This window comes from Schistosoma haematobium, chromosome ZW, assembly GCF_000699445.3.
Source record: "Schistosoma haematobium chromosome ZW, whole genome shotgun sequence".
Taxonomy (NCBI): domain Eukaryota; kingdom Metazoa; phylum Platyhelminthes; class Trematoda; order Strigeidida; family Schistosomatidae; genus Schistosoma; species Schistosoma haematobium.
In genome coordinates, this window is record NC_067195.1 from 43,269,882 (window position 1) to 43,292,808 (window position 22,927).

Genomic DNA, 22,927 nt, shown 5'->3' on the forward strand with positions numbered 1-22,927 from the left:
TAGTTATTTCATTTCCTTGAGTAGTATAAGTAGAGTGTGACTGAATAAAACGGATGGATTTTTAAACAGTAAGATTAAGGTTTTGATTAAATCACTGTAAGGCATTTGTTTACTTTTGATTGAAGGTAAATATGATGTTATTTTTATCAGGTGTCAATTGAGTGGGTTTCTGTTGCCACCTGATAATTTGTTAACAGGGTTTTTACTCAATTTAAATAAAAGTTGAATAAACGTGTTTTTTTCTATTAAATAAATGATGAGATGCAAGTTATTAGTTTCCAAGATTTTTAATTCAATCTAGAAAATCTTTAAATGGGCAAAAACATATAGATATTGAGTTAAACCAATGAAAATACGGTTATCAGTTTATGGGTTGTGGAAGTTGTTAAGTTTCTGATTGAGATCATGAACCGATTAATGTTAGACCACCATCGAAAACCTGGAATTACTGGACGGCCGTATCGTCCTATTATGGGACTCCTCCACTTTCCCGCTGGCGGCATTCGAACCCAGGGCCTTCGGTCTCGTATTCGGACGCCTAACCTACTGGACCACTGAGCCGGCATCCAATAGTGTTAATGTCTGACCTCAACCAATACACGAGATTGCGCGACCATCTTCCATTGTACTGAGGTAGATACCTGTCTCTACCCGACACGGATTAGCACAAATGAGTGTCACAAAAATCTCTATAATCCATACTTGAGGCTTATCACTGAAGATCGTTTTAGGTTTTGATAAAATACAAAAAAATATCGAAGATACAAGATTTCATTTGTAGATTCTTCAGTTTGATATTAGTTGAATAAAGATATATTGAAGAAAGTCATTCAAATTCTAACAGTAGTAGAACCTCTTGGTCACTACTGAAAGTTATATGATAGTTGTTTTATATTGCCTTGTACAAAAGTTTACATTGGGACAAAACATTTAACGTAATACAGCTTTAATTTTTTTACAAATCAGTCAAATGCTGTGATGAAAACGTGATTGAAGAGTAGAAGAGTACTATGGTCATAATTTATTGTTATAATAATATAACTAAGTGATATTGAATAATGGATTGTGTATTTCTCTAAATACTGTTTATCTGTTTATCTTCTCACCTTGTGTTCTTTTTGCTTGTTCTTCAAAGGTTTAACAACTGTATTCGTCAAAGTCTCGCTTAACCACTTATTTTGTATTATTTAATCACATACTGCTTAACGTTCACTTATTCATATACAGTACTGTCCTTTAATCCAATGTTAAAAATGTTTTTTGTAAAATGAAAAATCTTTACAAAAATAGTGATGAGTAATTAAGCCTAAAAAATAACTAAGTGTATGCGAACAGGACTGTTGTGTCGACAACAATAACAAACAATAAAGATTGAAATAAACAGATATGGTCAAATAAATTGAATTATATATACATATATATGGGGAAAAATGATGGTTTGTTTTTTATTTTTGTCATCGCTGATGAATCTTTTGTTACTTTGTTAGTTGATTGTCTATTCTTATTAGTAGTTATTTATTTTCAGATTTCAGTACTGCATCAGCTGATTTCGGTATATAATTGTGTAATCAACGAGTAATAATGACCTCTTACTTGCATATGAATCATCACAATTAAATATTGGGAATTAAGAAAAAAAGCGCATTTGTTACTGTTCTGAAACATATTTTATTAGTTAAATGTATTCTATTATCTATTAACTTTACCTCGCCTAGTACACATGTACGTTTAAAAATGTAATTGGCTATCACATACCTTACCTTACGAATATAACGGAAAATTATAAATAACATCTTACTGAAGAGGTCAATCGATGTTTGTTTTTTTTTAGTTTGACAAAAGTATTGAGAAAACTGTTATTTTCTAGAAGGATTTCCTTTGTAAATCTTTGACCTCTTTAATGTTTTTTTAAAAAAATTGGTGAATAAGTGTCTTCCGTTCTTGGTTGGTGAATTCTCAATGATTCAGAAAAAAAACGTTCCTTTAAAAAATAAAATTATATAAAGAACTATTTAAGGCTAAGAACAAACAGACGACTGTTTTTATTCTAGTTTTATAGTCACCTAAACAAGTAGAACAGCTGGTCTACAATAACATGCAACAGGAACTTTAATCCTTGCAATAAATGTGATGCTAATAACATATTTATTTGAACTCCGATTTTTTAAATGTCAGTCATATTACTATGTAGCCTATTTTTGAACTAATATCAATAATGATAACAGTCCATGGGAATTTCATTTGATTAGCTTCTTTACAAATTATGAAATAGAATTTAGAGTTATGAACGCATGTAAAATGTGCAATACATAGTGTATTTATTGTTTGATATATTTTTAAACCTTATGGTAAAATGTAATGAACTGGGTATTTTGAAACCTACTATATAAAACGAGGAGCCGATCTAATTCATTGGAGATTATATGAGGGAGAAGCAGTAGACATAGAATAAGTTTACAGTCCTGATAAAAAATATATATGCATGGATATTGATTTAAAATGCAATACGATCAGTGTTAAGCTTTTAAATTACATATAAGGATCATTTCAAAAGCTATTTAAAGTTATATAAATCATGTTACTTGCCCTTTATTTCCACTTCTCGGCTCATGACACCTGCATTTACTCTGCTTATCTTAGTGACGATAAAATTCTCTCTGATACGTCTACTTGTTTAGAACCATGTAGTAAATTTCCATAGTCAATCATCGTATCAAAATTCTAACAGAAATACGATTTGCTTATTGACCTATAATTTAATACACATATGTATTACTATAAATGAAAATTTATTAACAGTTTATTGAGTTAATTTGAATGCACAAATTAAACAGGCTTTTTTTGATGATAAGTTTGCCTAGCCATATTCAGTTGTTCGAAAAGTTATGAGCAAAGATAATTTAAAATCATGCTACTATATTTCATGATGAATATTTGATGCGAAGAGATTACCAGAAGGCTTTTGATTAGTGGTTAACAGAATATAATACGTACTGTTTTGTTCTTTGGACTAATGATCACTTGGCGCATTTGATCAATGAGGATGTGTTCAACACTGAAAACTAGATAATCCAGTTATGGTTATCGATAAAAGGACTTGATTTATTTTAGTAGACGTTTAGTCACTTCATAGTTGACTCAGTAGTAAGGTCACTGCTTATGTTCACTAATTAGGAAACCTTTTTGTCCATTAGTTTACTCATGAATATTTATTAGTGCTCATTTTTTTATATTCGCTTGCTCACCTGAAGGAAAACCCTAGTTTGGTTTAAATTTTGTGACTGTTGATTTCTGTGATTAGCTTAAGCCTGTCACAAAGTACGAGTATTGTTTCTACTTACCCATTACAGTTATTACCAAATTACTCAATCCCGCAAATAAAATAACTAAGATGACTTTTTCCCCAACTTAGCGCTGTATTATATACCGCCTACGTGAATAATTACTGTTCATGTCTTCAGATAATAACATTTATTTAGATATGTTTTGCTTTTTTGACATCCAGCATTTGATGAATTAAATTACATGAAAACTAACAATAGATGTTTGTCAACTGACAGTCGTTAATAATGAAGCCATATACTTTAAAGCAGTAGTAGTACCATAGAAAAATATATGATCAGTGTTCTTAAAAGTCCCATAGAACTGCTGCATCGAAATGAGTTGAAAGCGAAATTCAGTACTATTCGATCAACCGTAAGAACTGTAGTTTCGAATAAACAAATGTTTCAGGAAAGAATTGCTTATACAATTCCGATATAGATATCATGATAAATTATAGAGAACTAGAGGATTCTATCATAATGTACACATTTTGGATGAACAAAAATGTCATTACTTGAAACAAATTATCCGGTAATTCAACTGTCATAAATAAAAAAAAGATTACTGTTCTTTTGATATGCTGGTTTCATTCACCTATTCGTGTTCTAGAAATTATCAACAAATCTTTCGAAACCATCCCTGCGAGGTAAAAAAAAATACAATAAATATTCAAGTATATTTATCAGTCTTTATTATTTGATAACATATTAAAGTACACAGGGTATCATGGCAAATTTAAATGCATTTATAATATGTCTATCGTTTAAAAAAAATTACACTGTTATCGGTGTGAGTGTTTAACACATTAAACTTCTTTACAAATCGTTACGCTTGTACATCTTAAAACCAATGAGAGTTAGATAACAAAGGGAACTGATGAAAACCGTTTATCTATCTCAATTTTAGAGCAACATGGATGGATACATTTTGCATGAGCATAGTCTCATGATAACTAAATACAAATATACAAATAAATTTTTGTTCGGTAGTTTAACTCGATAAAATGGGATTTCACTATGAGATCTAATGAAGAACAGCAACTTCTGTTTGGATTAAAAGTAACTTAGGATGGTATTCATGTCTCGTTAATTTGTGGTTATTCGTTTTTCATCTTAAACTATAGCTAAGTCATAATGATGAATTTTAGCCTCTATAAGATAAAATAATATTCAGTTATTGTTTGAACCGATTTTCTGCTAATAGTAATGTAAAAGATTGTTTTCTGTATTGCTAACACCCACTTTGTAAGGTAAAATAAATCTTAAAGTTCTACTAAAGCGCTTGTAATTTCCGGTATTGCTCCAATTTTATTTTAACAATATCGACGAGATGATAATTTATGGACGAACCAATCTGATTTAGGGTAACAGGTCTCAGAATTTGACTTGAAATTCATTCATACCTTTGTTTAAATAGTGTTTTGACATTTTGGCTGATGTCACTTCGTGATGGGAACCATAAATCTAATTCTCAACCCTAACCATCAATTGTAAAACATAATCGGCGAGACTACAATTTATGGACGACCTTTGAACGAATCTTAAATCACCCTGGGAATCAGAAAACAGTAAATATAGAGTAAATATATATTATCCAAAACCGAAGAATTGAGTGGATACACTTCAAAGTTTCTCCCTATTCCCCCAAACGACTCATCTAAGCTCGTCATTTTTACTGCACATATATCTCTATAATGCTCTTACCACTGAATAGCCGAAGCTTCAGTAAATGTTGTAACCAGTGTTATTGGTGCTTTCATTATCCATTTAGCAACAGTTATCACAATTCGCTATAGCCTCAATCTATATCGAGCAACAAAAGTTCCTATTCTAGCAGACTTCTTCCCCCAACATACATTACATCAAAAAACAACATCAACATGTTAGTTTGCACAAGGTCCACAGGTGATTTAAATAACACAATCACAAGTAAAGGAACTTCTTAGTAATTCCACTTGTTCTAGCCGCTCAATTACAATGTCTTCTCTAAAATACGTTCTGAACCGATCGTACGTGAGCATCAGATACTGAAATTGGTGCCGTGACCTTGAAATCCTTCAAACGCTTCTGACTGGCTCGTCCATAAATTATAGTTCCACAATCATAGTCCTTATTCTTCATACTGCTATATAACCCTCATTTAGCCCTAGTAAGCAGGTGGACATTCTCAAGGTCATTAAGGCATCGCTCAAAGACCGTCCATAAATTATAGACTTATGACGATATCTTATACAATATTGATTTTCACTGCCTCTTTTTTCATTGAAATTTAGACTATTTATCTCAACATTGTCATGATATACCAGGATTGACAATAAAACGATTATATTTCGAATTAACTGGAGCTGTAATCTATTCTCATCCAAATTATGCTCAACTATATGAAAATATTCATAAAAATATACATCAATCAAAATCAAAATCAAACTTATTTAAACAAAATAATAAAACTAATATTAATAATCATAAAAAATCGATTAAATTATCGAATAAATTTGTAACAGTTGATGAAACTATTTTTCCACAACCGTATACTTCTCATAAACATCGAAAAAACCATCTAAATTCAATAGTAATGACGACAACAACAACAATGACAACAAAGGTGTTAAAACAATCAACTGAAACTGTAACAAATCGTAATCAATTAGAGAACAACCTTGATCATAAGTATCCAGTTAATTTTAGTTGTGAAATTTATATTCATTCACGTGTTAACTCACGTATTATGATAAGATTTCAATCATTCTATATACCATCACAACAGCATTTATTATGTGATGAAAACTATCTATATTTATTTGATTCAAATACACCACAGTATCGTGCTATGGTTAGTTTGTTTTAGGATAATTCAATATAATTATTAATGATTTATATTTTTGGGTATTTATATATGTCGTTGATATACTGTCTGTATAGTTTAATTTCAGCAGGTTATAAGATTTGAATATTCATACAGAAATATCATTATTTATTGGGATCTAGTTGAATGAAAATGACATTCAATGGATAAAACGTGTCCGAAATTACCATCCATTTTCCAATACATTCAAAACATATGAAATTTCAATTAACACATCAAAATTATGTAATAAAATTCATTTTACATTTAAATGCTGACGATTATTTTTTTCTAAAAAGCGCTTAATTTTTTGTTTTCTTTCAAGTAGTAACATTTTCAATATTGAATAATTCGTGATGCATGATGGAAATATAGTTATAATAATTTTACACTTATCCTTTTTAACTTTATAAAGCCGATCAATAAATGACAAGCATAGAGATTATCAACTAGTTTTATGGTTACTGATTAAGCGTTTGTTTCATACATTACACGGAACTAATTTTACAAGCTCGGCATAGTTTTATACACAACATTAAAATACCTATTGAAAAAAGTGCTTTGATGAAATTATATATTTATATAATTTTCCTATTGAAAACTCAGTAATTCCCTGAATCCTAGTGTTGACCATTATGGTAAAATTTGAACTGAGTGTGATCACTTTATCATTGAAAAGCTTAGTGTTCGATTAGCTTTATATATTAGCTATTAGATGAATAGTTCTTAAGAAGAAATCAAAGTTCTAATGCATAATAAATGTTTTTTTTTGTTTTTTAATCCTTGAAGTCGTTAAAATAAGATTTGCTAAGTATTCGCGTAGCACTATTTACATACGTCAGGAAAAAGGAGTATTTTTTTAGTGGCATAAATATCATTACAAACCACGAAGGTTATCAGAATGTCACGTATAGAACGTTGATACAAGTCTCTCTAACGAACTGTAGATATTAATGTTCGTGCAACTAATGAATTAAATAACTATATAATAATTCAGTGGGCCATGGGTACTAAATTTTTTTGACGTACAAATAGTTCCAGTTTCATAGTGAGTGTTTAACGTTATCCCTTTATAACGTTTGAAAATAACAAACTCTATACTTCGCCTTCTATATTACAGGAGATATTGTAGGATGAAACAGTCAGTACTGTTTACCCTTGATAAGCTGTAAAGGTAACTTTGTGCATTCAGATTATTTATATGATAAGGAGGAATCAATCAACTGATGACTTGTACAACACCTAAAGTTTTAATCCATAAATATAGGAAACATTACTGATTTTCTGTTATAGATTTCATGAAATGTAATGGTATTTTAGTTACTAATGGCAGATAATGGCATGAAGAGAAATAATGGGTACTATTTTATCAACCATATTGTTAAAAAAACGTATTTTCACGTAAATCATTTACCAATTTTAGCTGGCATATAATTTAAAATAAAACAGGGTTAAAATTATTATAGACCATTTTCGTTATGAATTCATTTCAATCAGACAATCAAACCTTGCTTCACTTAATTTGGTTTGAGCAACCGGGTAGTAGTATAACTAATCCTCACAACTAAAGTAAGGATTATACCTAAATATATGGCTAATGAATTGATTATATAAAATTACATATCGTTTCTCTTCTTAAGAATAAAACTTTATTTTTATTTCTGGTAATTATTGAGAATTTAAAAAATACAGAGATCATGATCTATGAAACACTTTTTATATCGGTTTGATTGAGTGATGAAAAGATTTCGAGGAAAATAATCAAGTGTATCCCTGTTTTAATATCTATCTTTATAAATAAAATAATCATTTGGAAAATTTGAAAAAAATGAACTAATTTTCCCAAATATTTGTTACCCTCTGCTTTTTTTTCTTTCCAATTTGGGAATACTTTTACTTTTTTGGTTGAAATTTAATGATTTTAATGATTTTTTATTTTAGGCAGAAGCCGGTGGTGAAAGAGGTCTTTGTCAGCATCATTTCCCTACACAACCAATTTTCACAACAAAATCATTTGTTACAATTGTATTCAGGTAAGTATTATGATTTTACAAATTAAATTTGTCGATCGTCATTATAATAACTATATAAATACTTAATTCACTAATTTACTGTCATAAATACAATTCTTCAAACGAAGTTTTGACAGTTTGTTTTGTGAAGCCTAATTGTGCATGGCTTATTACTGATACATTTTATTGAGATACAGACATCACGGAGATAAATCACTTTATTTTAGTGAATAAAATTTACAAATAAGAATAAGTTAGATTAATAATCTAGTCTTGTCAGTTGATAGATTTGTGCTTATTAGTTAACTGAAAATAGTGCCTAGTAATATTTTATTAAAGTATATAAAACCAAATTTCAACGCTTGAAAATAGTTTGGTCATATTATTGAGTGACAAATTTGAGTCAGGTTCACAAGTATACAATTTAAGAATACACCAGGAAAAGAATTATAGGATTTGACAACAGTAATTTATAACCAATATTAAAGAATGTGGCAAAAAAGCATTCTAATATGTTCACTGAAACATTCGACCGCTCCTATGAATCAAACATTAGCTCACTTCATTTATACCAAGTTAAGTCAAAAGATGAATTATAAAAACTGTGGACTTTAAAGATATATGTAGCTATAGATTTACATCAATATTAATTTCGTAGAAGATAAGACAGAAAGTGGCATACAAATTTTAACAATTGAGTTGAATTTTCAAAAATCTGGTTTAAATTTATGATCTATGGACTAGATTAAAAAGTGAGTAACAACAAAAACATCGGAATCAAAAACTGAATTGTGGTCTGCCTGAATTTTTAAATAATTACATTCAACGATGTTGGATTGTTAAATTCTTTATCAAAACTTGAATAGTATTTCGAAGTAACCCACAGCAACTTTATCTAACACTAAGTGAAGGCGAAAGTGCTAACTTTTACAGAAAACATATATTATTTACAGAATTCTATCTTTCCATAAGCTGATATCTGTAAGCAACTAGAGATTTCCTGAGACCTTATAGATTTTGAATTTTCCTGAATAATTTGACATCACATTTGCTGAAGAAAGTAGATGTTGACTAATTGAAATAGCTGTTTGTTTTCAGTGTACTGAAACCAAATTTTTCACACCGATTGATACTAGTCATAATAGTTATGCTGTAGCTGTGCTATACTTATGTAAACTCATCTCTCAGTGCACTACAGAAGACTACCATACTTTTCAGTTAATTAATATCTTTAAATTAATAAATCCTCGTCATTTAACTTCCCGAAGATCGTTTTTATAAGACATGACTGCGTCTACGTTTGAAATGAGATTATTGGTCATCATAATTCAACCACAGAGTCATAAATATTTGTACGTTTAAAGATTTTTAATATCATTAGAAGTAAATCGTATTTTTATTTCTAAATCGTCATATAAAATATTAGTTTCTGCCTAATGAATAGCAGTGAGAACAAAGACAAATGTTTCATCTTACTTGAGACTCATCAGCTGATAATCATCATCGAAAAATGTTATAAAAGCATAACTGCAAGCAATATCGAGACATCAGTTTAAAAAACTCGTATGCCAACAGTATCTAATAAGATTTACTTCTGAACGTCCCCAACCGTATTGTACACACCCCTAAAAATAATAAAATATGTTGTTGGTAATGATTACTACTGTAATTTAAGTTGGTTGGATAACCATTGAGAAGCAGCAGTAATGAATAGCTATCGCACGACATCCCAAGTATATTGCAAGTATAGGGAGAGGTACTGTTATTCACATCACTGAGTAACTCTATCTAGGTAATCACCAAAATGAACAGAATCCCACACATCTGTTCAATCAAAAGCTGTAACCAGTGAAATTCAACGGTGTTGAAATAAGACGGGTATCACTAGTGAAAATGGATCATAACTCAGTAATGTTTCAAAATGACGTGTTTAAAATGTGAACCATTAGATAGAGATTCAATGGTCTGAAAGCCTATACAGTTAAAGAACCCGATATGAAGGTTCAAAGTCCCTTCCTAGGAAGAGTTATAGATGCTCGTCACTGAATTTACAGGATAACAGGATAAAGCATACTTCCACTACCTAAGGATCTTAGCGATTTTTCTGTCCGTTAGATAAACTAAAAAAGATTTTCACTTGCATTCTATGAAAGCACACCACCATATTTGTAATAAAATAAATCAGTCATTTTTAAATATTGTTTCAGCCAATAGACAGCTATGCATTATTCTTTACATCTCGAGAGAAAAAAAAACAAAGAAACGTTAACACCAATACTGTCAGTCATTTTTAATAAGTTTTCATTGAGACAGGAAAACAATATATGAAAAAATAAATTTGCTTGTAGTCAACATGTTAAAATGATAGAACTATGTGAAATCAGCAGTGATTCATAATGAATTAATGACTAGGGTTAGAAAAAGTCTGTTAGCCATATAATATTGAAATTATTTTTATCAAGCTTTTACATGAAAACCATTTATTTGTTATATTCTATAGAATAAAGATTATGAAGTATGGGACAAAGCAGAATAGTTGGACGTAATTAGGCGTGAAGTATGAAATTAACTTTGTGTGTATCTGAATGTATTCACAGCAATGTTGATTCATTTATTTATTGTAACTGGTTATCAAATAATTATATCTTATCAGTAAACACTGAAACATAATCATAGTTATTACTTGGTTATTATCGAGTAAAGAATTATTCAACAGGATACTGTTCAAAAGGGTTTGTTGATTTTATAGATTGACTAAAGAACTTTAAAAAGTAATAAGCCATTAAAATCTTTGAATTTGAGATCACCCATTCAAATCCTTATCGCACATTGCTTCGCTTTTAAGTTCTGCCCTCTAATATAACTGAAGCCTTATAAATAATTTCATATTTGTCAGAAGAGGTTTTGTGGAGATTTTAGTAATTTCAATAGTTGAAATCGAGTCACTTGAAGATAGACTACCATGGAAAACCTGGGAGCACTGGACGGCCGTTTTGTTCTATTGTGGGACTCTTCAACAGTGCGCATCCACGATTCTGCCCCCCACAAGATTCAAACCCAGGACCTATCAGTCTCCACAAAACCCCTTTCTTATAATAATATTCTCACTAGTGACTGACTTCAAGAGGCATTCCTTGGAGTTCTAGTGAGAAGCCGTGACCAGTGGAGTTCAACCAGGTCTGTTGTGAAATATCAGCTCACTGATGACAATGGTGTACGGTGGCGCAATTCGGTGGATTGGTTGAAGTTGGACATTAACACCGAGGGATGCCAGCTCAGTGGTCTAATGGTTAGGCGCTCGCAAGCGAGACTGATAGGTTCCGGGTTCGAATCTCGAAGGTGCAGGATCGTGGATGTGTGCTGCTGAGAAGCCCCATACTAGGACGAAACGGCCGTCCAGTGCTTCCAGGTTTTCCATGGTGGTCTATCTTCAACTGACTCATGATTTCAACTATTGAAATTCATATTTAGTCGGAAAAAATGTTAATTTATTTAGTCTTGGTAATTTTCCGTGAAGTGATCAGCTATTTCATAAAATGCCTTCCATGCTCTTAACATTATCTACTCAATTTAATCAAAATTTTATTACGACAAATATCTGTACTTATTCTAATAACTAAATCGACTGTTTACTCTTTCTCTTTTTTTTCGTTTAGCTAAAAAGTCACCTCCTTTTAAAAAGGGAAATGTTTTTCATACTAATGAACAGTGGTTTAATTGACTTGGTATTGATGTAAATACTTTTTTTGAGAATTATTGAAAGCAATTTATGTTTAGTTTGCAAAGGTGCTATTATGTATGTAATGTGACAAAAGATTATCAATTTGGTTGATAATGAATGTCTATTTATCTCTATCCTTTTATACTAACAGTTGTATCTAGAAATGAAATGTTGTTTGTTTCGATTATTTTATGTACTAGAGTTGTTTCTGAGTAACTCAATCGGAATTTTTAAGCTAGGCAGATAATAATCTCTAAGCTTTTATTGATTGTAGGGCGGCCTGCTTGAGCATCTGGGCTACCTGTTCCTGCCATCTAGATATTTCAACAAGTTATCTACTTTTCTTTGTTTTAATATATCATTATGTTTAGTAATCGCATAACCTACTCTGCTGCGTTTCTGAAAGATGTACAACCTTTAGTTGTCAAAGTTACAAAAAACTGAATAAGAGACAATGTGGTTGCTGGCAATATACAACGAAAAGAATACACATTATTCAGATGTTTATTCACTGAACTGCTAACATCTAACTGGCGATCACTCGATATTTATCGCCAGGACTGACCAAGAAGAAAGAAACGGAAACTTGTTGAAATACTTTGCGCTGAGAATTCTATATTGTACCAAAAATATAATATTGAATAAAGCTGATAATAATAATAATAATGTTATACCGTTGATTATAATTGCAAATAAATGGATTGCATTTATTAACAAGTTTTAATGAGAATATAACTCACATCTAGAAGTTTTCTAATGGTCTACATAGGAAAGTACAAATAAATTGCATTGACTATAACTTTTTTATTAAAAACTTCAATATAGCTTAGTTAAAATAGGTTTTTTTATCAATACTTCCACATTTGGTTCAACTTGTCAATTAAAGTATGTTCAATAGTTCATCATTACTATTCGTACTACCAAGCAAAATGAATAATTAGAGACAACTTCAAAGTAGTCTGTCATCAGAAAGTGATGATAAGTACAAACAATACTGATAAATAGTAACTTGACGACTGAAATGAAAAACAATAAGACACATTTTTTGCAACCACAAATAAGTCTAGTAGGGTTTTATTTTACTTATTGTACAGATAGACTTTAAATTGGCTTAATGTACACCAAGTTTTTGAACTATACATGAAATAGTGATTGAAGTATCTAAGTAAATATGGGGGAAAAATAAGAGAAAATCAGAGAAATTTTTTTTGAAATCTGTTTTGTTTGACATTTACTAAGGTTTTTTTTAAATATCAAATGATATTACTATGTGTTCTTCCCTACACTGATTGTTTACTTCAGTTAAAAAGTCATATCAATTTATATTAGATGACATATAACATTGATGACAATTGCTGATAGACCATGAAAAAGTTTGATAATCATTATCTTATAATTTAAAAAAAGTAGTTTGAAAAAAGAAAATCACCACTGTGACTTGGGTTTATATCTTTTTGTGAGTAAACAGATATGTCAAGTTAGTATATAACGTTAAATAAATGAGAACACGTGAAAAAAAGAATGATATTCATATATTTTATTTTATATAATCAAGATTTCTTGTCTAAATCCTGTTTATCAATGACATTTGACACTAATTTTATTGGTTGAAAATGAAATGATTCGGAAGTTTCATAGAGAATACCGATTTAGATTTGTTTTTCAGAGGAATAATCAAAATCGAAATTATCAGAGATCCAAAATAAGTCTGTACTTGACGCTTCTTTAATCATCTCCAAATGCCCTTTCATCCATAGCAAGGATGTTAGTTATCTTGATTAATATATTTTATTCGATTAGTTGGACCAGATATCTGAGTGAAACGTTGGAATTATATTTCAGTCGCTAAAATTATTTCTAATTTAATTTTACATTTAATGGTTTCTATATAATAACCTCTGATTTCCTATCCAGTTTTGTCTGATTTCCGGCGAGTGTTTATTTAAACGAATATAATATGTTGAACAATTCAGAATAACAACATGATTGAACTAATGTTTGTCAGATAGTTGCTGGCAATTCATCCAATGTGAGGACTGAGTCCCACATGGATATCCGAGGATCAAGGGAACAGTAATGACTGATGATGCTTAATTGTCATACGGCTAAGATAGATACTGTTGATGCTATCTTGTGACAACTGTTATATATTGTGAGTTTTCTGAAGTTGGAAATACAAGGAATTGAAACTAGAGTCATGCTCATAAAGAGAGCCGAGCTTTCACAATCTGATTTTACGTACAGTCATCTGTATGTCCTGTTGTAAGGTCTCAAATCAGAACGATTTACCAGTTTAATACTTCATGGTTTTCACTGGTTCACCAGCTATTGCCATTTACTGAAGAAAATTCACCTTATAGCACAATCAACGTGAAAGATTTGATCCAAGAAATGAATTGTAGAAATAAATATATACTATGGCTTTTTTTATAGTTTTCTTATAGTAATACGTGAGAAAACTCTATCACTAGTATTTTTTTTCGGCGGTGAATACCCCACCATTTCTTGAATTCTGTTTCGTTCAGTCAAGAACGTTTGTTCCATTTAAATAGCTTTCAGTAAAATGTTTATTTTAAACTTCTCTAGTTAATCAATTGTAGTAAGACAGACTGTTGAAAAATCATTTCAATTTATAATACATGATACAGAAGAATTGAAATTTATAAATTCTGAAATGTGGTGATAAATCCGGTTATTGTGTAAATCTACTTTCATAGTGTAAACTAATGAACGATGTTAAAATAATTTATTCCTGTGTAACTGTGTTAATGGAACATAAATATGAGGACATAGTTTATCTACTCAAAACTAGAATGAATTTCTTAAAGCTTTTCTGTACTATAATATATATGCTATGTATAACATAATATGTTGTTCAGATAATGAAAAATCGTTATAATAGTGTTCTGAATGAGAACACCAGTGGGGGACAATCGAGTGTATTTGAACACAACATTACAGTACATCTTAGTAAAATCTGAGAACCATACAGTAAATACTTAATTTGCAAAATATAAGTCAGTCGTCTCAGACTTCATTGTTCCTACATTTTTATACCAATTGCTTTCTGTTCCCGTTCTTTCCTTCCCGACCTTCTGCTGCCAGACATTCTAATTCTGACTATCGTTATGTACTACTCATGTCGATATAAGTAGCACACACCACAATAGTCCTTTAATCAGTCAGAACAGAAATCAATTACTCGAACTATCATTAGGTATAATTAATTGTTTTATATCACACTGAATCCGGAATAGTTATATAAAGATTAGTAAACAAAGTTTGTAATTAAGTCTGTGCCCTCTTATGTCCGTTAGATATGATCATTGATCATATACAAACTTCGAAAATTTTAATTATCCGATCTCAAATATCTTCCAAGTTGTAGACAACGACTAGTGTATTTAAAAAAACTAAAAATTTTGATTTTATATCGATGAGAATAATGCGTGGTAACTTTTGGGATCCATTTATGGATAAATACTATGCGTATATTTTTATCGTATAATTGTTAAATACCTAAACTATTCATATACCTGTTCCTTTTATTGTTAGCTTTATTTTGACCTGCGAACCATTATTACACGATTTACCATTCTTGAGTTATACCCAGTCAATCAACCACTATCTCTCACATTCACGGACACTTTCCCCTAAATCTTGTACAAATGTTGTTTCTTATTTTACGGTACGATGTGATCTGTTTGGTTGGTATATAAACCCAGTACGTTTGAAGTAAATGGTTCATTTCTCAGAGGCTGAGATTGGTGTTCTGGACTTAACAGACAGGACTAGGTGGGAAGCAGGACCAGTAAGGACTCTAGGGTGCTCGTACTTGGTTCATGCGTCATTGGTTTGGTCGATAATTCACTATTCCCTAATTAGCAGTATCATCACGTTATGCATTAATAGGACAAAGGGCACAAGTTATAACAGTTAAATTACAAATGAAGTAGCACAATTAAACTACGACAGTTCACTGAAAAGTATATTTTGTATGTTTTGTTGTGTAACTAACTGTTACAACTTTTAAATAAAAATTTTAGATCCAGTCCCTTGATATAATGGCTTGACTTTTATTATGATAAAATAATTATGTCGAATTTAAATACTTTGAACATATTCAAAATAAAGTTCGTCACAGTAGGAGTTCTTTCGCGAACTATAAAATGTAAACTAGGGTTTATTTCCCTTTTAATGCGTTTTAATAATATTAACTTAATCTATGGTTTTATGCCACTGTTATAAGGGATGGGAACAATGCTAGTAACTGAAACTCACCAATGCAATGATGTCGAAAACTTGTACCTTAGTGGAATGATTTTTGAAGTGAACGGTTTTGCGTAATGAACAGTTTATTCACGAAGCTTTTCTTTTCACTTCACGATAGTTATTGGGTGGTGATCATTATTTCCACCCACTGACCAGTTTATTAACTGTAATACTCCAAACAATTATATCGTCTTCTTGTCTGACAAATATCGAACATTATTTCACAATAGTAGGCCGCGTCTCAATATTTCACCAAGTTCCAAACTATCTAACAAAGGGAGTATTATAACACTTACTCTACATTTCTAAAGCCTATTAATTCTGACCAATAGAATTTAACGTGTGTATTTTAGGAAAGTATGTTCAGCCCCTCTATTTACCTTTATAATTTTATTGCATTTATTATAACTTATCTCCTTACAGCGAGTTTTTTGCATTTCAGTTTGATTGACAGGACTCAACCAGCACTAAATGTTAGACAAACGTGATATTTGTTGTTGCTCAGTGACTAATCAATCTATATATTGTTATCGCGACTGACATCTATTATGTATGAATCAATAGACCTAAGAATATATTTATACAACATTGTACTGATAAAAATATTGAATTATGTCAGTTAAACAAATAGTCAAACGAATATTGAATAGATTATTTTAGTGTACAATCAGAAATGATGAATTTTTAATCCATACCAATGAGTAAGCAAGGAACAATAGAATGTTTCCGACACTGAAGTTACCAGCTTCTTCAAAGAAAAATAGACTGAAAAATGATTGATGAACTTCAATAAATCAAAACAAACTAATGGATAATGATTGATACATCATCCAGATGGTGATTAAAATCGTTAGTTTATGCAACTGCATTTAGCTAGTATTGTTCTAATTAGAAGTAAGACAATATCGAAATTTCGAAGAGTAATTAGGCAACAGTTTTATGTCATTTGGAAGCACTTAAAAAACTCTAGATCTTGAAACTTTAGTAAACAACGTTTTTTATACTCAACATTAGATAACATTGAGAATAGATGACGTTAAGATGACTGCAATAAAGAAAATGTAACTGTATTCTGCTTCATGATTATTCAAGTTTCAAATGACATAAACCCGCTATTAGATTATTATTTAAATAGATTAATATTTTGTATTCGTTATTTGTAGGCTGACGTGGATTATTATTTGAAGATTTGTATAATTTGTGTGATGTTTTCGTTACAGATAGTAAACAGCTGAAGAATTAACCGAAATTATAAGTTCTTAAAGAGCTTGTTTTGTCTATTTACAAGAGTTTGTATTTATAATTTTACTTTATCATTTTCCCCCAAATGGCTTTATTCACACTGAATAAGTCAATAACTATCTGGATTCGGTAGCTTAGTAGAAAACGCATTAGTGTTTGGAACAAAATGTACTTGCTTAGAATCTCAATGGGAACATCAATACTAGGATATGGCAACATCCACTTGACGAGTACTAAATAATGCAAAATCCGGAGCCTTGATTTAATTGCTGACCAGAGTCAAATTTTACCGTAACCTATTTTATTCTGATTGAAGTTTCATATCATGAGCTAACTTCGGTTCTAGTTTGAAACGGACTGGTATTCAGGATCAAGGATTATGAACATAAATGAGCTGAAGACCATTGATTGTCATATAAAATGAAAAGTGGAAATTGTTGAGATCTATACTGTTAAAACAATATGATCATTTTATTGTATTTTATCTTTATAATGGTTCTCAAGCTACGTGTAAAGATTCATAAAATCATTTTCATAAATCATGAGACTTTTTTTGTCTAGTGAATATTATGGTTATTCATATTCTTCTTTTTTTAATTTTTGCAGATCAACAACATTCTCATCATCTTCATCAATGGATATGGAACCTGGCTTCAAATTAATACTTACAGCAATAACTGATGGTAATTTATTAAATTCATGAGATGATAGTTGGCTTATATTCTGGTTGGCTACATGTGTATAACTGAATAGCTATGGATTTAACATAATTAATTTTTACGTTTTTTTCCACATATATCCTCATTAGATGTATACCTGTGAAAATAGTAAATAAAATAGTAGACGATCCATCGAGATGTAGGGAAATTGAACTTGGTGAAATAGCTTGTAAAACTTTTGGTAACTGAACATAAAATGACGAAATTTAATAATAATAATGTACCAAACTGGAACAATCCAATATTTTCTTTGTTTATCAAAATTTATTGACTTGAATGAAGTAGGTCAACTGTTTTACATGATATTTCATTCATAGTTGTTGATGTTGATAAGTAATAGGAATCTTCTACCTAAAAGAGGATACATACTCAAACACTTATCATAGAAGCTAAATTAAATTGAATGTTGCCACCAAATCACATAACATACAAATAAAAAACAGTGTGAACATCAATAATAAACTGTTGAGGTCTGTTATATTTGTTATCTGTATTCCGATCATGGAATAAAAATTATACGGATGTATTCATTCTACAATTACTGATAAATGTATCATGTTATTAAGTGGCCATAACTGTGAAATCCACCGAGATTCAATTCATTCCTGGTAACTGACCAGTATACTTCTGTTACTTCTGCTAATAGATAGATTTAAGATATCACATTTACATTTAATTATGTCCATTCAACACTTGACATTATCACCTAATAATCACATCTCAAGAGAGAGAATTATAATCTCAGGTGGTAAATTGTAGTTTTTGGAAATACTTAATGGTGATAGTCATGATATTTGCATACGCATAATCTATAACTTTTAATATTACCTTTTACATTCCAACCAGAATTCATATGGAATAATGATGATAGTTCTTGACATACAATATCCTTTGAGAATTGTTGTTATTGTTATACGTGTTTATACAGTCACAAAATCGTGTTATATTATCTACAGTAATGCAAATTACTTCTCTAGTTTTCCTAATCAAAACCCTCTATTTAAAGTAAAGTATACTATGATAATATCAAAAATATAATATGAGTTCCTAACATAGAGGATAATTTCCTTTGAATTCGTTTATTTGATTAACTGTGAAAATTCTAGTTAAATAACATATTTTTATGGTTTTAAAACAAAGTGAATTATGCTTTTAAACTTTACTGAAGTAAATATCTATTTCATTTTTAAATGATAATTTAGTAATATAATGTAATATAATAAAAGTAACTATAGGGTAAATTCTGCTGTGAATATTGGTAATACTTGGATTAAATGAGCACATGATTTCGGCAGTGTTAATTTCTCGAAACTGAATAATTTATTCATGAAATTGTTTATTGTTCCAAATTTACTTAATGTTGTTTACTTTTATCTTCTCATTGTTGTTTAGGACTACGATTGATCAGTCTTTTGTTGACATATGTGCATCCCGTGTGGATTACTTCAGTATTGCCTTAAGTCACAAGCTTTATAAGCAAAGATGAATAGTGGTTAGCAGTGGAATCCAGGATGCGCTTTTCGTCCTACTTGAAACTCGTCTGCTAGATGTGCCTGCATCTCAGAGTTGAGTCTCGGAGTGAACATCAACAACATCCATCTTGGCTTGTAAAGCTTGTTTATTGTTCTGTTAGGGAACAATTTTAACAAAAATGTCATATATAAATGAGATTTTAGAGTTTCTTTACAAATAACTAACGGGTTTTCCTGTCAGTATAGAACGTTAATGGCTATAAAAGTAAATTTTTCACTAGCAGATTTTCTAGCTTAGATAAGCAAAGCAACACTGACAAATTTCTTAAAAAAACAACGAATTTCTCTCACCATTTTAACACCTTGATCAACTTGTTTGGTAACACATCGTCACATTGGACAAGTGATCACTTTATTTTCTCCTCTTTGCACAGCCGATATTTTAGTTTGTTCTTATAAAATTTAGTTTAGTATCGCTATTGTATTCGACCTCCAAGATCCAAGTCTGAACACCGACACTTAACTAAGAATAATTAAAGTTATGAGTTTTTATCTTACCTTTAATACACGTACTTTGGATATATCTGTTTCTATCCGACACGGATTCGCTCCACTGGTCACGGCTTTTCCCTAGAATTTCGAGAATTTCCTCAAGAAGCTAATCACTAGTGATCACATGGTAATTAGCAGTATACAGTTGTGAAATATTTTTCGCATAAAACTTTAGACAACATTAATATAATAAGTTTGTATTTTCATTTTTATTAAACTTATGTAACTTCCACATCTCATTATTTAATATATATATATATAACCACAGTCAGTATGTAGGTTCATATAAACCGCTGATTTGAAAAAGTGAATGATTCTTTTAAAATATGTCTATTAGTGGTAGTTGAATTGATTTTTGAAAACTTTACCATCAGTCAGATTGAATTTCTATATGCAAAACATTTTTTTCGCGAAAAACATCAAACTGTTTTGCGTGCATTAAACATATTTCCTTTAATTTTTTAAAGTTGGTAGAATTACCAATTATGAAAATTATTCCATTAATTAGACTTTTGCATTTTAATTGTTGTTATTTAAATTTACGGTAGAAACAAAGTTATTTAGATGAAGCTGATAGTTCATTTGATGATAATTATGTTTGTTGTTCACTTTATATACTTTTTTTTCCATTGTACACTTAGCTATACATAAATAATTTAATTTAATCATTAATCACTAACTACGAATTATAGATTGAGAATTGAATGGAATTATTAAAAGTTTCATTTTATAATCATAAACAATTTTCAGTTTTGTTGCATAGTTATTACTGTTTTTCAGTGGGTTATTTTACAATTCAATTCAACATTCTTATTCACAATCAATTGGTTATAATGTTGGTCATTTACTTATGCCAACAAAATGGTTGATATCATTATAGGGCTGTGGAGATTATCAAGTTTTTGATTGAGATCATGAAATGACTGATTTTAGAGCACCATTGAAAACCTGAAAGCGTTGTACGGTCGTTTCACCCTATTGTGGGACTCCCCAGCAGTGTGCATCCACGATCTCGCCCGCAGGATTCGAACCCACGGTCTTAGGTCTCGCATGTGAACGCTTAACCTCAGTTCATGATCCTAATCAAAAAATTTAATAATTTCCACAACCCCATACTGATAATTATCGTGTGCTCACTGTTGACTGGCTTCGTGAGGCGATTCTCGGAATTCTAGGGAAAAGCCGTGGCCAGTGGAGCGAATCTGTGTCGGGTAGAAACAGGTATCTACCTCAGTACAATGGAAGATGGTCCCGCAATTTCGCGGATCGGTTGAGGTAAGATATTAACACCACTGGATGCCAGCTCAGTGGTCTAGAGGTTCCTAGGCTCAAATCCCTGCTGAGGTGTACCACAGTAGGACGAAACGACCGTTCAATGCTTCCAGGTTTTCAATGGTGGTCTAAAATCAATCAGTTCATGATCTCAATCAAAAACTTGATAATCTCCACAACCCTATAATGATATCAACCATTTTAATGGCATAAGTAAATGACCAACATTATAACTTCATTTAACAGCATCTACGTTTGACTTCTTATATAAATCTAACTAGTGTAAACTTCAGTGAATAAGTGCAATACATCAAAATGATTCTGTAAAACGATTTCAACAGTTGACTTTTTTTAGATGCTTAAACTGTAATAAGTGATGTTTTCATGTGAAGTTTAATTGAAAGTGAGATTTTAATGGATCATTTTCTTGAAATAAACGTATGATCATTGTTTTTGAAAACCGTTTATTTGATTGTGTACTATTACATTCATTTTTCTGTTATGTTAGGTTTTAGCTTTTTTATGAGAAATATTTTTTTATATAAGTTTAGCCAACGTCGAACAAATAACAGTCAGGACCATTAAAAATAATAGATAGTCGTATCTAGTGACTATACTTCTAATGAATGCCATCTGATAAAAGTATTGCTTTTTAACAGGATTCTAACAGAACAAGAAGAATTAATTCTTCTTTTTTGGCAAACAAGGTGGTTTTACAAATAATATAAATATATACAAAACATTAGTCAGTTATTGACTCACTGACTAATCAATTATGTAAGTCACTGTTGCACATGTTTTGTTCAGTAAGAATCATGATATATAACTAATAACCTTATGGCTTATAGGTCAGACAAATGAACTCCAATTCAATTATCTCAAAACATAGTGTTCTCCTGTAAACTATGGGATATCCTGGATTCGTTCCGCGCATTTTACATAGTTGGTTAGTGATGAATACTTTGTTTGGCAACCTGTGATATTGAAATAGGTTAGAAACGTTTGTGCACCATATCCCTGTACTGCTACAGTAAAAACTTAAGGAAAACGAAAACATAACGTCTGTATGATATAACACTATTTATATTGTGCGATCATCTTCCAAGGCTAAATTAATTTTGATCACCGTAGTTCTTTTGAACTGCATACTTTTGTTCCCGCTTATGATATACGCACATTTAGAACGCCACGTAATCTGACTAGAGACAAGTTGTTCTCATTAGAGAAAAATGACCTCTTGATATCTAGTTCAATACTTAATGATTAATGATTAATTAAATTAAATATAATTTATGGGTACATTGATAATGTCATACACAATCCACTGCTATAATATATTAGTACTTTCTGAAAGAAAAAGATTTTCTTCAAAGGGTTTATCGTTTTTGTTTTTGTCTCAGAATTATATTAAAGTTGTTTTTATCAAATGATCGATTTCACTTTAACAGTTCCAAAACAATCACAAATTTTCGATCCACAAATCTAAACACAAATTAA

At 30.6% G+C, this 22,927-nt stretch overlaps 1 protein-coding gene across 1 annotated transcript in view; it reads left to right on the forward strand.

Annotated features, from left to right (window-relative positions):
- The window catches only part of TGIF1 (Homeobox protein tgif1), a 54,166-nt gene that overhangs the window by 13,544 nt on the left and 17,695 nt on the right, over positions 1-22,927 (forward strand). The window contains exons 3-5 of the mRNA XM_051211469.1: positions 5,597-6,156; positions 8,110-8,201; positions 18,022-18,098. Coding sequence (XP_051071533.1) covers positions 5,899-6,156; positions 8,110-8,201; positions 18,022-18,098 — 427 coding nt within the window. The 5' untranslated portion in view covers positions 5,597-5,898. The remainder of the gene's footprint in view (positions 1-5,596; positions 6,157-8,109; positions 8,202-18,021; positions 18,099-22,927) is intronic.